Source organism: Pteronotus mesoamericanus, unplaced genomic scaffold, assembly GCF_021234165.1.
Source record: "Pteronotus mesoamericanus isolate MK-2021 breed Mesoamerican mustached bat unplaced genomic scaffold, CSHL_Meso_final contig_32, whole genome shotgun sequence".
Classification (NCBI taxonomy): domain Eukaryota; kingdom Metazoa; phylum Chordata; class Mammalia; order Chiroptera; family Mormoopidae; genus Pteronotus; species Pteronotus mesoamericanus.
Window position 1 is genome coordinate 7418899 of NW_026555134.1, and position 15373 is coordinate 7434271.

At 44.0% G+C, this 15373-nt stretch overlaps 1 protein-coding gene across 2 annotated transcripts in view; it reads left to right on the plus strand.

Annotated features, from left to right (window-relative positions):
- The first annotated feature begins 345 nt into the window (after positions 1 to 345).
- The window catches only part of SH3RF1 (SH3 domain containing ring finger 1), a 149360-nt gene continuing 134332 nt past the window's right edge, over positions 346 to 15373 (plus strand). For both annotated transcript variants that reach the window (XM_054576065.1, XM_054576067.1), the window contains exons 1-2: positions 346 to 533; positions 2036 to 2522. In XM_054576065.1, the coding sequence (XP_054432040.1) occupies positions 2130 to 2522 (393 nt within the window). In that variant the 5' untranslated portion in view covers positions 346 to 533; positions 2036 to 2129. The remainder of the gene's footprint in view (positions 534 to 2035; positions 2523 to 15373) is intronic.

Here is a 15373-nt window from a genome sequence, read left to right on the forward strand (position 1 = left end):
CCTTTATTCAGCCGCCACTCCCAAGGCTCTCCCCTCCGGTGGATTCATTTTAGGGGCATGTATCCGCAAACCTGCCTTTTCACAGCCCCCTGAAGTCCCCGTTTCCCAGACTCTCGGCTCTCGCAGCGCCCTCTTGCTCCACCGCCCCCGTCGTGCCCTCGGGGCCGCGGGGGCCGCGCGCAGGTACCTAAGCGCTGGGAGGAGGGCGCGGCGGCCGCGCGGTTCCCGGAGGTGCGGCGGCCGCTCCGGGGGGAGGCGCTGTGGTGCTGGGCGGCCCCTCGCGCCCCGGGCGCTGGCTGCGGCTCAGCCTCCTTCTCCTCCTCCTCCTCCGCTTCCTCCGCCCTCCTTGGCTGGGAAAGTGGGAGGTGGCGGCGGCGTGTGTGTGCGCGCGTGAGGGGGCCAGCGGAGAGGAGTCTCCGGTGCGGCCGCCGCGTCAGAGACATTGCGAGCCGCGAGCGCCGCGGGGCCGCATCCGCATCGGCCGCAGCCACCGCTGCGGGGCCGCGAACAAAGAGGAGGAACCGAGGCGCGAGGTAGGTCGCGGGGACCGGAGCGGGCAGAGCCTCACGGCGCAGAAATCGGTGGTCGGGGCGTCCCCTTCTCCTTCCGTCCGCGCTGCTCACGCTCTCCGTCCCCAACCCTCGGGTCCCCGTGGGCCCGGGGCCGGGACCTGCGGGAGCGGAGCCCGCGGCCTCGCAGCCTTCTCCCGGCAGGAAGCTGCCCGGGCTCCGTGCCGAAGTCTCCGGCGCAGCCCAGCTACCCCCCCGCTGGCTGCGTGTCTCGGGGGACTCCCGCCTCCTCTCTGCGGGGTGATAGCTGTTCCCCGGTGGCACTTTGTGGGGCAGACTTTAGCAACTTAAGGGTTCGAATTTATTTCTAAGTCCTTGAAAACTTCCAGCTGGGGGATTTGGTGCCCGGCCTGACTCTAAGGGAGGCGGAGATGCGGCTGTTGAATGAGATCCCCATTCGGACACCGGCCGGGCCGCAGCCCCAACGGGGCACCCTCCCCTGCCGGTGCCCGCGACACCTGGCCCCGGGGTGTGTCTGCGACGCGCCGCCGCGCCTCCCCGCGGGTCTGGAGTACCTGTGCTGGGCAGCGTGGGAGAAGGGCGCAGCCCGGGGCTCCCCCCGCCGCGACTCTGTCAAGAACAGCTGTTAGCACTCCCAGCAAAACCTTTTAAAACCTTTTCACCCTCCTCCCCATCCTAGGCTTTCACTTATATTCATTTTGGTGGTGGTGGGAGAGCGGCGCAGTCGCTGGTTTAAAGGCTTTTTTCTGAATGGTCCCATTTTCGTATGCCCAGTTTTCCGTCCAGCATTCCATTGTCAAATTCTTTTTGTGAAAAAATTGCCAGATTTTCTGAATGGGATTAGGACAGGCCGTTCAGAAATCCGTTTCTGAGTGTGTCGAGCACTGCTTCTATATTTCAGCTGCTTTCAAGCAGGTCTTTAGTTGTGTCCTTTAGAATTGTCACAACCTTCAGCTCATATTGGTTGGGCAAGATTAAACAGTTCTATTTTTAAGGCCAGTGAAGAAACATATGTATTTAATATTGGGATCATTTACCACAAGTGATCACATGAGGCATGGTTTTTCTTAAACACTAAAATTGGGAATTTTGTTGGATTTAAAAATAATTTCAGGTGGAGGAAACTTTCAGTTGCTTCTGTTCAGCTTCTCATATGAGTTGAGGACTATTAAGGCAGCTAATATCACTTTGAGAGCTGAAGAAATTATGGTCTTTATTGCATTTCATAAATCCTATTTATTGCAGGAATCCTGTATAGTACTTCATGGCTGTTTCTGCACAGTAAACTCCTAAATATTGCTGGGGATTAATTTTGAATTGTTTTAAGAAGCCTGTTTTGTTCTTAATTTTTGACTTTGGAGTTCAGGAACCACATTCCAAAGCAAAGCTACACTGTTCAGAGGAAGCACTTTTGTGTACTTTTTGCTTCTTGGCTCCTCTGAACCTTTTCCCCAGAGAACGATACTAATTTTTTTGTCTTTTCTCCTTCTCCCCCGTGACTCCAGAGAGAAGTCTGAAATGGATGTTACATGAATCACTTTAAGGGCAGCGTACAACTATGAATATTTCTGAAGCTTTTTCTCAGTAAACTAGATAAAGATGGATGAATCTGCCTTGCTGGATCTTCTGGAGTGTCCTGTGTGTCTAGAGCGGCTCGATGCTTCTGCCAAGGTTTTGCCCTGCCAACACACGTTTTGCAAACGATGTTTGCTGGGGATTGTAGGTTCCCGAAATGAACTCAGATGCCCCGAGTGCCGGACTCTCGTTGGCTCGGGTGTTGAGGAACTTCCAAGTAACATCCTGCTGGTCAGACTTCTGGATGGTATCAAGCAGAGGCCTTGGAAGCCTGGCCCTGGTGGGGGCAGCGGGACGAACTGCACAAATGCTTTGAGAGTTCAGAGCAGCTCTATGGCTAACTGCAGCTCAAAAGACCTGCAGAGCTCCCAGAGCGGACAGCAGCCACGGGTGCAAGCCTGGAGCCCCCCAGTGAGGGTGAGTAGCCTGCGGAGCATTTTGATGAATCACGGTGGTAATGACCATATTTTTTTTCTTTATTCTTTAACTTGACGTTTTCTAAATCAGCTTATTGCTAAAGAAGCCACACTTACCATAACAGAGAGGAAATAATGTTTCAGGATATTTTCGTCCCCTTTTGGAATGAGATTGGATATAAATAATACATTTTCTTGTTTTTATATTTTCTCCAGACAGTCTCTATTATCTTTTAAAATAAATTTTGGGAAACGCGTAGACATTCAATGAAATGTACCACACAGCAGTTTTTTTGTGCCCACTTGAAAATGAAAATTTGTTACCATTTTACCATTTTGATGATTTTCGGGAGAGCCATATTTCTGTATGAATATGTGCATTTGTGTATACATGTTATGGATATGTGTGTGGGTAAATCCTAAGTAGGAAGCCAAGCCTTAATTTTTATGCTGCTTACAGCCATTCTATTGGTTTTATGAATGCACAGCACAGAATTTACTGGTTGGAGGAATTCTTAACAAATCGTGGCCACAGGTAGCCGAGTTTTGTTGCTGTAGCAACGAAATGTCATTTAGGACTATGCTAAAGAGCTAGAGAATCTGGCTTGCTGTTGGATTTTACAGGGAGTGAAATGAAACATTCCATTAAAATGATTTTTCTTGGGTTTTGGATTTGGGCTGAAATAATTTTAAGTGAAGCTAAATATTTAGACAGTTAATACCACTTAAATTTCTAGAAGGAAAGGTATTCTGAACAAATCTGAATTTATGTTGTGGGTGACAGCACACACAATAAGACCTGCTTTTCTCATCTTTGTGAAAATAAAAATTAGTTATGGACCTCAGGTAATTATAACAATTCCATTTGTGTTGGAAAAAACAATTTTGATAATTGGCCAAACTGATAAAATATGTTTTTAAAGAACAGCTAATCTGGATGAGAATATATAGTTTTCAGATATTCACAGTACACACACACACACACACACACACACACACACACACAACTGGCTTCTTTTGTTTAATGCAGGAACAACCCTTTGGGACAGCGTTAGGCAGTATAAATTCACGCTTGTGACTGCCAGATAACTAGAACAGACTAGCAGCCCTATGATCGTTCCTTTACTTCCTTCTCAAGTCATCTTTTAAAATGATATGAAAGTGTTTACATCACTAGATGTAAAGTATGCAAAGCATTTTAATCACTAGAAAACAGTGTCATCACTAGGCTAATCAGATTTTTTTTGAATCATATTTAATAAAAAAAAATTTTTAAGACAGCAACAACCTTGGCTTAGGGAGGTTTTCTTTCCATATTTGAAGCCCACATGCTGTAAAATGGATCTGCTTATAGCACTTTTCTTAGACTTCCTTTATTTTACAGAGATTATGGGTACCTTGGTTAGTGAATATGTACTTATCAATGTTTTAACCGCAGAATCAGTGATCTGGTTGATCATTTCTGAGACACCTGACCCAGGTCTGCTTAGCTAACTAGGGAGTAGATTTTGCTTCTTTGGAGAGATTTTGTTTCCTTGTTAATTAGACTAGAGAAGGCACACATTCTGGCTATGAATAGAAGTATCTTAGTGGTTGACAGATCTCCTTACCTGTTGTGAGAAATACATTGAAGGCTTGATTCCTGATCAAAAGGAATTTAACAAGAGGGCTCAAGCATTCAAATGAACATTTTCTTTCTAACAGAAATTGACCATGACATGCTTGCTGCAGTGTTCATTTATTTGAACTGCTGAGCTACCAAAATTGCATTTCACTTCTCTTAGGTAAATTTTTGTGAAATTTTGATGATGTTAGTATTATTTTCCTAATTTATTTCATGTTTTTTTTCTTTAGCATGAGAAAAACTACTCACCAAGAAGGGCAACTGAACTTCAGCCCTATAACTTGGATAAAACACGTGGGGTCTATAAAACAGGAGATGGTGTCTGCTACGTGGGGGGTGGCACAGAGCGCGGAGGACAAAACGGCCAGATTTCTCAGTTGTCTGAGTTGATGCATATGCTGCAGTTCTTACAAAAGGAATAGTTTTTTTCGTAGCCTAAAATAATTTCTCATTAGCAATTACTAGTACCTTTTATTTTCAAGTATTCAAAACAGCCAGGGCTACACACATAGGCCGAGCATGCGGAAAGGAAAAACACTTCAGAAAATCCTTCCTTTAAAAAGTAAGAAACCTGTAAGGTACAGTCAGGCGGAGGTTGTAATGCGCTCCTTCGGACACTTCCCTGAGGTGAGTGGCCATAATAAATCCCAAACGTGCATCCTCCTCCCTTAGATGTTCTGACACGACCAAGCAGTGCATGAGCCTGTTTCCACATGTTGCGCGAAGCTGAAAGTGATAACATGTGGAATGTTGCTTCAGTTTATTAGTTATGTTCTATGATCCGTTAGATTGTGACCATGTGGCTTCCTCATGTGTTTAGCCGAGGTAGATTGAGTGTTATCAGCAGATACGAACATTTCCAATGTGTGACACACATCTTGTTCCCAGAATTTTAGTGTTTCCTGTCTAATATGAAGAAGAAAATGAAAAAGTGTTGGGTTGGAGTCACCAAGGGAATCCGTCAGTTCTTTACCCCAAGAATTGCTGTTGGTTTTAAGCCAAAGTCAAGCAGTGGAATGAGTCACAGGGAGAGGGTGCCTGTAGATATCTGTTTAATGGACCAAAAAACACCTGCAGAAGATAGATTTCATATATATGCAAAATGAGATATGGAAAGCATATTTAAGTAATTCCTATAGATTACAGCCGAATAGGACAGCTAAATTTCTGCTTTCTATGTGTGGTCCCATTGTTCAGGATCTGCATCTGTACCTGTATCTAAGTATTATTGCTTAATGATTTCACACTGACTTTTTTTTGCTGAAAAAAAAATAAGTTTTTTCAGCAAAAATATATCATACAACTATTGATTTACACAGCACTTATTCTTTTTTTAATTTAACAAATATTTGCTGAGCCCTTAGATGCCAGGCACTGCTTTGGCTGCTGGATAGATAATGATGGACGAACAAGATACAGATTCTGGGGATTCTGGTGATGAGTTTATGAGTTACCTATCAGTATCGTAAGAGGGATACATAATAACAATAACAATGAGGTAGGTGTCAATGATAGAGAACTAGGGGAGAGGCTAGGAGAGGGACTGGTGTTAAGTGGGAGGTAAATTGCATGTGTATGTCTGTGTGTGTAATCTTCAAAAGTTTCCTTGAAGAGGAGGCATTTGAACTGAGTCTGAAGGGCGAAATGATATTGTTAGTTGAAATGGGACTGGGCAGGCAGAGGGGCAGAGGGGACGAGTATTGCAAAGGCCCTGACCTACAGTGGGACAGGGCGTGGCTCCTAGAAAGAGCTAATGAAAGGCGAATGTGAACTAAGCAAGGGACAGGATAGTGGCCTAAAACGAGGCCTCAAGTGCAGTAATGTGCAAGGCATCGAGAGCCACCACAAGGCACCCTGGCTGGTGTGGCTCAGTGGGTTGGGTGTCGTCTTGCTAACTGAAGGGTCACCAGTTCAACTCCTGCTTAGAGCTCATGCCTGAGTTGCAGGCCAGGTACCAGGCTGGGGGCATGCGAGAGGTAACCGATAGATGTTTCTCTCCCTCACTTTCTCTGTATTTCCCCACCTCTCTGAAAATAAATGAATAAAATCTTTTTTAAAAAAAAGGCCACATGGGGTTCAGGGCCAGATGAGTGGTAGAGCTAGTAAGGGCTCTGCATTTGGAATGAGTAAGACAGATCATAAGGGCTGAGATGATCAGCAAGGCTTCAGGATGGAAACGGAGCTTGATGTCAACGCACTGAGAGACAGGAAAGGCAGGGCATTCTGGACACGGTGGAACACAGGTACAGCTTCCTCTTTCCTGTGAATGCCGACTATGCTTCAGTTTCTCCAGTCACACCCACACCTCCTTTCTCTCCGTCTCCCTATTGCTGGCTGTTATAGGCTGAATCATCCCCCCCCCCCCCAAATTCTTCAGTTGAAGTCCCATCCCCCAGGACCTCAGAATGTATCTGTATCTGGGGGTAGCACCCTTGAAGAGGTGCTGAAGGCAAAACGAGTGTATATGGATGGTGCCTAATCCACAACATGAGTGTTATCCTTATAAGAGGAGGAGATTAAGACACAGACGCAGAAGGAAGACCATACGAAGGCACATGGTGAGGGTGGTCATCTACAAGTCAAGGAGAGAGGAATCCAAAAGAACCCAACGCTGCCGGCACCTTCGTCTGAGACTCCTGGCCTCCAACACGGAGGAGGTGTCTGTGGCTAAAGCCACCTTGCCTGTGGGATTTTGTTATGGCCACCCCAGCAAAGTAATACACTCACTAGGGGCCTCTCTGTCCACTGCCAGCCTCGGTTTCTCCATAGACTTACCTTGGCCCAGCCCAGCTGTGCTCTTTATTCCCGAGGTGCAATAACCTTGAGAAATTGTGACACAGGTTAACAAATGTCAACAGGTGCCACTGGATCGTGTGTTCACCACCCAAGTCAAGTGAAGGCTGTGCATCACCGTTTACTTCCCATGCCCTCCTCTGACCGCCCCCCCCCCCCCCGGAAATCTCCACACTATTGTCCATGACCGTGAGTTTCCCTCCTGTGAGGACACCAGTCATGGAATAGGGCTCACCCTAATCTAATAGGACTTCATCTTAACTTGATTATATCTGCTAGACACTGTTTCCAAATAAGGTCACGTTCATACACATGGGGAGGGGGGGGCGTGGTTTAGACTTGAACTTAGATCTCTTTGGCGGACACAGTTCAGCCCATAACAGAATGAGTGAATGTGTGAATGAATCCATGAGAGAGTGTGAATGAGCGATGCGAATTCTAATCACCCTGTAAGGATCCTTAGCTGGACACGTTCTCAACAACTGATATGTACTTAATCCCTTCCTTTGTGCTGTTCCCTCACAATCTGTATCCCTACTTATAGGTTGTTTTGTGGGTAAATGCAAGAATTGATGAGCAAACATTTTGAAAATTATAAAGTCAATGTAAATGGATGTATTATCAGTAGTATAAGTATTATTATAGTATCAGTCTTCATCCCAAAGGAATATATCATTTCTATTTGGGGTGACAAAAACCAAAGTAATTAAAAAGAAATTTGAAAGATCAACGAAATGGCTGTAATGTTTAAATAGAGAGCTACACAGAATGGGGACCTGCGCTTACTTTGGCCCCTTACCTGTGATAAACAGCCTTATGAACATCCATTCTCTTTGGCTACCCCTAAGAACTACCCCTTTTCCCTGTCTGTCTGCTCTGGGTGACTGAAGGAGAGGAGGGAAGGGGAGATCATTTTGTTGTTGCCGGCCGGGCAGGAAAAGGGAGAAAAAGGGGAGAAAATCTAGTTTTGCTTTAGTTAGAGTTGCTGCTGTTTAGTTAGTCTGTGAAAAGTCCCGCCTCCACCCCAGGTTCGAACCCGGCCCCCGCCTCTCACCCCTGCTCCAGCATCAGCTGGTGTGGAACGTCTGTAGTATGTTCACGTGCCGGCTGTCCTTCCTTCATGGCCTTGTCTTGCAAGCGTGGTCTGCATTTTCCACATGGCTAAGAGAGGGGAGATGGGCGAAATGGTAGAAAAGAAGGGCGAGAGGACAGTAGGGCTCATGCTGATCCACTTTCCTTCCTTGAATTGTTTATCCAGGTTTCTCTCCCAAATTGCTCATTTTGCCCCATAGTTAGTCTCTGGGCTCATGAAGGGCAGAATAAAAACAGGTACAAAAAAATAAAAAAGGCACAAAGATAGGGCACCCTGTCAGTCCCTACCTCTGACTCCTTTCCTGTTGCTCGTCGCCCTTCCTCACTGTTCCCGGGGCCCCTGACCCCTGTTGGCACCCCTCTGTTTCTGAGCGCTCCACCTCCGCCAGGAAGAGCGCCTGCTTTCTCCGCTCCAGGCAGGCACGCACCCTGCTTAGTAATCCATCCCCCCTCCAGTCCATGGCTTTAACGTGGTTTAAGCAAACCTGAGACAACACATGGCAAGCCTTTTTTATTCTTAAGGTCAAAAGGCAAATGACTTTGCAGTTCGCTTTGTAGCAGGATCCTTCATGAGGATCCGCAATAGTGGAGCAACGTGGAAAGTGTAGTATAGTGAGGCATACATGTGATCGAAATGCTACGCCTGGGAACAGCTGTGCTAGTAAGGCTCCTTCCCCGTGGGACCTAGACCTGTCACTGTCTGGAGCTGTTATCACGGAGAGTGTGTGTATCTCCCTCCCTGCCCCTTCTCCTCCTCCTCCTTTTTTTTTCTTTTTTTTTAATTTCAGAGACTCCTGAGAGTAGAAACCTTAAAAAGAAGAATTCTGAACCCCAACCCCCCTTTTTGAGGCCCTTCAGTCCTTTGCAGTCTTTGTGCCTGCCAGTGCCTAGTCAAGAGGGTGGCAGCAGTGGCTTCATGAATGGTGACATATGGATAGCTGTAAACACAGCCAATTTAAAGACATGTGTGAGTGGGCTCTTCTGGGGTAGCTGAGAAGGGAATGGAGATGCCATTTCAAAGGGTTGCCGGTAGCAGTTAAGTAGTAGATTATTTGCATTGTGAAACATGGAAAAAGAGCAGTAGGCGGATGTGCAAATCAATTTCAAGTTACATTATATATAGTGCAGAAAGGCAAGGACTGTCAAGTATAAACATTTTTCTGTTAGCCTAAGGAAATAATAATTTCCTTAAAGAATTTTTTGTAGGAAAAAACTGCTTTTGAAACACTACATGATCACTTTTTGTAATTCAGCAATGAATGAACAGGAGTAAATTTTCATTATTTTAGAGTGTGGTGAGTGAACTTAAGCAATGAACCATTATACAGAAATGAAATTCAAGTTTACCACAGGGTGCTCCACGTCCAGTTTTAATTTATGTGAGGGGCCCCTTCAAATAATTCAGTAGTAATAAAATAAGAATGTCAGCGTGGCTGACTTGGGGTGCTGAACACACAGTATAGTACACAGATGATGTGCTGTAGGGTTGTGCCCCTGAAACCTGTATAATTTTGTTAACCAGGGTCACTGCAATATATTCAATAAAAAGGAAAAAAAATCCCAATTAAAAAAATACCAGTGCGGGATATGAGTAGTCCTGGCATTTGTATAAGGTTCCTGAAGTGTGTTTGAGCACTGTATTTGAAAGTTGAACTTCTGGTTTGAAGAAGATTCAGTTCCTACAGAGCTAAAAATAGTCTTACACTCCTGATTATATAACTGCTTAGTTTTTAAAGCTCTTTAAAGAATTTAAGAAGTTCTTTAACACACTAAGTTGCAAGGATTAAACATTAACATATGAAATAACATTAAATTTCAACCTTAAATTTTTGTTTTGCTCAGCTCATTCAAAGTGACATTAGTAAATCGCTCCATTTTTCCTATTGTTAAAGTTGTCTTTTAAGCATACTCTTTGATAAATTATTTCCAGCATTTCATGTGTTTTTACTTCTTTTTTTCCCCATAGTAGGACACAATTGAAGAGCTTAAATCCATGAGGCAAATATTTTTTCCATTTTTGGTAGGCCTAATTATTTTCATTCAGTATTAGTGTTTCATAGTGCATAATATTATGTGCTGGTGTTAGCACTTTCATTTTTCTATTTTTCACTTATTTCATAAAACAAGTCCAGAATACCAGAAGGTATTGAAAGCCTTAATTCTGTTGAAAAGAGATAGTGACTTTGTTGAAACTGAAGTGTTGGTTGAGAGGCACTATCATGTGACAGCTTGAAATGTTTACACAGTCCAAGATAGCCTAGCCCTGGCGGCAGAGAAGTTTTGGGTCTCCACATACGGGTACGAAAATGTATGATGTGTGGAAACTGAGGATCACCTGTATGGTGGCAAGAATGATGGAGCCCTGGTTTCTAGTCTTGCCTTCGTGACTTTAAGCCAGTGATTTCTCGTCCACAGGCGGTAGTTCCTTCTTCTATAAAATCAGGGCCCTTTGCAGCCTTGACATTTTGGAAATAATTACCCCAGCAAAGGCAAAGTTTGATGGTGAACATTTAGGACAAACTGAGATTGGTACCTGGATATCGTCTTGGTGTTGTGAGGTGAATGTGCCTCTCACAGTCTTCCGTGGACACCACCAGCGTCTGCTTTAATGTCCCCTAGGAAGCCCACATGGCGCCTGCCAGAGGAACCCCCAGATGAATTGCTGAATAATCTGGGCGTGCAGAAGAGGGGCTGGGCAGAACAGCACGGGCAGCTCGGGAAGCCTGATGTGCGATCAAGCGCCATGCAGGGCTGGCTTGCTTGATGGGACTCCTCAGCCTAGAATGAGCTACCTCTCTTTTGCCTGATTATTACCTTCATGTAAAGTTGTCACACTGGCTGAAATTCCAGCTGTTAGAGATTGAATGTCCACATGTTAAAAGGTTCTGCTCTGTGGAAGAGTATGGATTCATCGAACCACATTGCTTATACTGTTCTTACTGACGGGAGAACGTCTCCTCTGATAGGCAGGATGTATATGCTAAAAGGGAGGGATGGAAGGAGCTGAGCTTCTGTGGGGCCAGACAAGCGTGCGTCGGGGAAGTGCAGTGAGGGGCTTCGGTGGGGTGACCATGTAACTTCTCCCCTACACAGGGACACTACTGACAGTGAGAAGGGATGCTGTTGATAATTTTGCAGAGTCAACAGAAGTTAAACCGGGCCTGTCTGGGGCAAACAGGGCCGAATGGTTACCCCAGCGGAGGGCAGTGTGATTTAGCCCAGGACACAGAAGAAGGTTTCAGCGAGTATGGGGAAGATGCCAAAGAATACAGAAGCTCTTTCAAACATTTTCAGGGGAAGTGAAGGGAATTGATTTCTTCCTCTGAATGCTCCTTTCTCTGAGCTTTGTGGTTTTGCTGGAGCAAAAACGTGATGTAGAAAAGGCAGGGGATTTTAGCATCAGGCCAGCCTTCTTCTATGCCTTGTTATCTGTGTGGCTCTTGGGCATGTTATTTCCTCAGTCTAATTTCTTAATTTGTTAAATGATGGCCATCTGCTTTCCAGGGTTGTGAGGATTACATGAGATAAGGGATCTTAAGTGCCCAGGACCTAGTAGATGTTCAGTAAATGTTAGTACCTTCTGTTTTCTCCCTTTCCAGATAATAGAACTGTTAGTACCACTTATCAGTTATATTGTAGAGTAAAGTCTGTGTGTATGAGGGCATGCATGTGGGTGGGTGTAACTTGGTAATTGAATTAATCAACATTTATAATGTTAATGCCATAGCACATTTGGTTCTGTTTTAAACAACTAGCCTAAACTTCAGGTACACAGGCTGTTGATTGGTCAGTGACTACAAATGATGTTACTAAACGTGGTTTGTCCTGCTTCTACCAGTAACTGTAGTACGACACTGGTTCTCTGGGTGTCACTATGAAGGAGATGGTGAGCACCATTATTTCTTGTACCTCTTCCTGTTCCCTCATCCTGGGGTAAGAGACTCAGCCAGTGGAATCAGGGATATATTTGACCACCTCTGACTGTTACATTGCTTTTCTTCTTTTTTTAATGTTATTTTTAAATATTTTTATTTATTTATTTTTAGAGCGGGGAAGGGAGGGAGAAAGAGAGGGAGAGAAACATCAATGTGTGGTTGCATCTCGCTTGCCCCCTGCTGCGGACTTGGCCTGCAACCCAGGTATGTGCCCTACACTGGGACTCGAACCCATGACCCTTTGGTTCACAGGCTGTTGCTCAATCCACTGAGCCACACCAGCTAGGGCAACTTTTCTTTTCTTTTGATGATATGGGGAAAATAATAGCTCAAATATTTTTAAATGCATGCCTTTTGACTTTGTTCTTTGGCAGAGTATTGAAAAGAAATTGATCGTAAATGTACTTTGTCGTGCAGTTCTAATTTTTAAAAATTAGTGTTAGGAAAGATTATGATGCCCTCACATGGGTCTTTTGATGCCACTGTTGGATGTACTGTGTGTGTGCGCACGCAGTTCCTTTGTGACTGATCTTTCATACCCCTGTCACCTTCTCCCACTCTTCTTCCCATAGCATCAAGAGTATGTTCCTTAAATAGACATTACTGGTCAGTTTATCCATGTTTTGATTATTTTTATATCTCCTATCCAGAGAGTTGATTGTTTTTTTAATGTGACCAGGCCATCTCTGGCTAAATAAGTGCATTTATGTAACTGATAACTTTCTGATAGATTTGGAAAATGCAGCCAACAGTGAAGAGCCTTACTGTGCTTCAGCTTTCAATAAGTTTGTATGTGTTTTTTTTTAAATGGCACTTCTATTTATAGTTAAAATATTCACTTCCTGATTTTGTAGGGTAAGAAAGGACACTTAGTGAACATTTTCTGACAATCTTTAAAAAAGTCTCATGAAAAGGACATTTCAAAAGCTTGTTGGTAACTTATTCCAGTGCTTTGCAATCTTCTGAGCCAGGAAGGTTCCCTCTCTCTCTCTCTCTTTGTATCAAATACAAATCCCTGAACTTGCTGCTTAATCGCATTCCCCTCATCCCATCCCTAATGGAAAAGAAGCGGTCCCCTGTACACTGTTCTTCATGACCTTGCAGGCTGTTGTGCAGCCAGCCTCCTCCCTAGCCATCTTTTATCTGACCTCAATAACTGTGTTTCCTTTACATGTCCTCTCAGGACCCATTTCCTAACGTTTTAATCATTTTAGTCGCTCTCCTTTGGACGCTTTCCAACTTCTGCTGGTCTTGCTTGGGTTCAGGTCCAGAATAGCTCGTAGCCAGGTAATAAAGTTCCTGCTGGGGAAGGGCTATCCCGTGACCCTCCTGCTTGCTTTTACCTGATCTTATGTACCTTAAAAAAAAAAAAGAAATAAAAAAAGCCCTGGCTGGTGTGGCTCAGTGGATTGAGCGCTGGCCTGAGAATCAAAGGGTCGCCAGTTCAGTTCCCAGTCAGGGCACACATGCCTGGGTTGCAGGCCAGGTCCCCAGCGGGGGTGCGTCAGAAGCAACCACACATTAATGTTTTTGTCCCTCTCTTTCTCCTCCCCTACCCCTCTCTCTAAAAAACAAACACATTTTAAAAAAAAAATTAACTCACTACATTGCTCATTCTCACTTTACCTCAACCCTCAGATTTTTCTCTTTTACTTATATCAATTTGGTTTTCTCCCATTTTTTATTTGGGCCATTAGTTTTTACTACCATCCTAATTAAACTGCCTCCTGTTGTTCTGTCATCCTCTGGTAGTGTCAGCAATTTGCAGCTATCAACAGGAACTGAAAGATGTCAATCCAAAATGCTATTGCTCTAATAGATATTTGTAATTATATGCATGTTTGATTTTTAAACTCATATATAACTTATTACGTTTATTTTAAGTATTCTTTTCCCCATTAGATATTTGTTCTCAAATTAACCGTGTTTTAGTTTTGTCTCCAAGTGGTAAGTAACTTGAGAGCAGGAACCCCTGTATTTCTTACCTCTTTTCTGTTCTTACAGTTGAGAAAGTAGTGGCTGCCCATGCAGTAAATACACTGGATAAGATTGATAGACGGTTCACATTCCAGAATCCCATGGTCCATTCGGACACATTCACATATTTGTAAGAGAGGGTACCTAGCCACACGCCTAATTTTGGTGCACTTAATGATGTTCATTTTCCATTATTTAAGACAGCAATGAAGGTATTACCCAAAGGCAGGGTAAACCCTCATGAAACTCAGCTGTAATTGGATCCTGAATAACATGTCTCTTGAGGGGAGACCCTCAAAGCATTTGTGTCGCACCCACCATGGTGGTCTAGAAATCATCTTTTCCTAGTTTATTAGGAAGAATGTTCTGCTGAGTTTAATCAGAAGCTTTATGAAAGTTAAAATAGGTGGTCTATTTTCTCCTATCCCCCAGGCACATCATCATTCTGATATAGAGGAAAACGAAATGGAGTTACTAGGATGCAGGTTGAGCTTCACCAAACACCTTGTAATTTCTCTGCTAGCAAATCTCTACTTTTGCAATGAAAATGTTAATGTGTAACAGTGGCCTCTGTTTTAATGCAGACATCTATATACTAAGTCCCATGTCAGGTAATCCTGTGGAGGGTAGGAAGCACAGGTAATGATGTGGTTAGCAATAGCACCCTCCCATGCTAAATCCCCTGAGAGGCAATGTGCACGTTCACAATTAAATTAAAATTCTTGAGAACGAAGAGGAAAGGGGGCAGAAAAGGACCGTTGGAGGAATAAATTAGCCCCAAGGGACTCTTCCAATTCTCAAATCATAAGCCAGCCAGCTACGGTATGAAACCTGACAAGGACCCCCGCTCTCTAGTTCAGATACATGCAAGGCTGATTCTCTGTGAGTGTTAATGTATCAAATATTAAACTCTAATGCATAGAAATACCTTGAGTTGTTATTACCTCTCTCAAGAGACTAAGTTATGTGATACTTACAAATAAGTCATACTAGATGCACCTAACATTACATTATAGATGAAAGAGAATGGCATATCTTAAGGAGCTGTGTGTTAGGAGGGCTTGGTAACTTTAGAAATGTGCCCTGCTGTGGTTTGTAGGTATGTTATGAATGAATAAGAGCTTTGCGTGGAAGGCGTGGCAATGCTGTGTGAATATTTATTATGTAAATTTGTGTGTTGCTAGGTTATTTAAGTTTCTTCTTTGTGATCCTAGCTTTCTGTACTTCCTGGACTGAGAGGTGTTTATTTTTCACATTAACCTGATATGCAGATATCTCAGCCCTGCTGGTGACTTTTTTTCTCCTTCCATTTTAGTGGTATCAGGTCCATACCTGGGCAGGGGGGTCCCATCATTAACAACAAGCTAGTGTGTTGTCTTTGTTTAGCTGCAGCTATGCTATTACCTACTCATCCCTTCTGTAACTGATGGT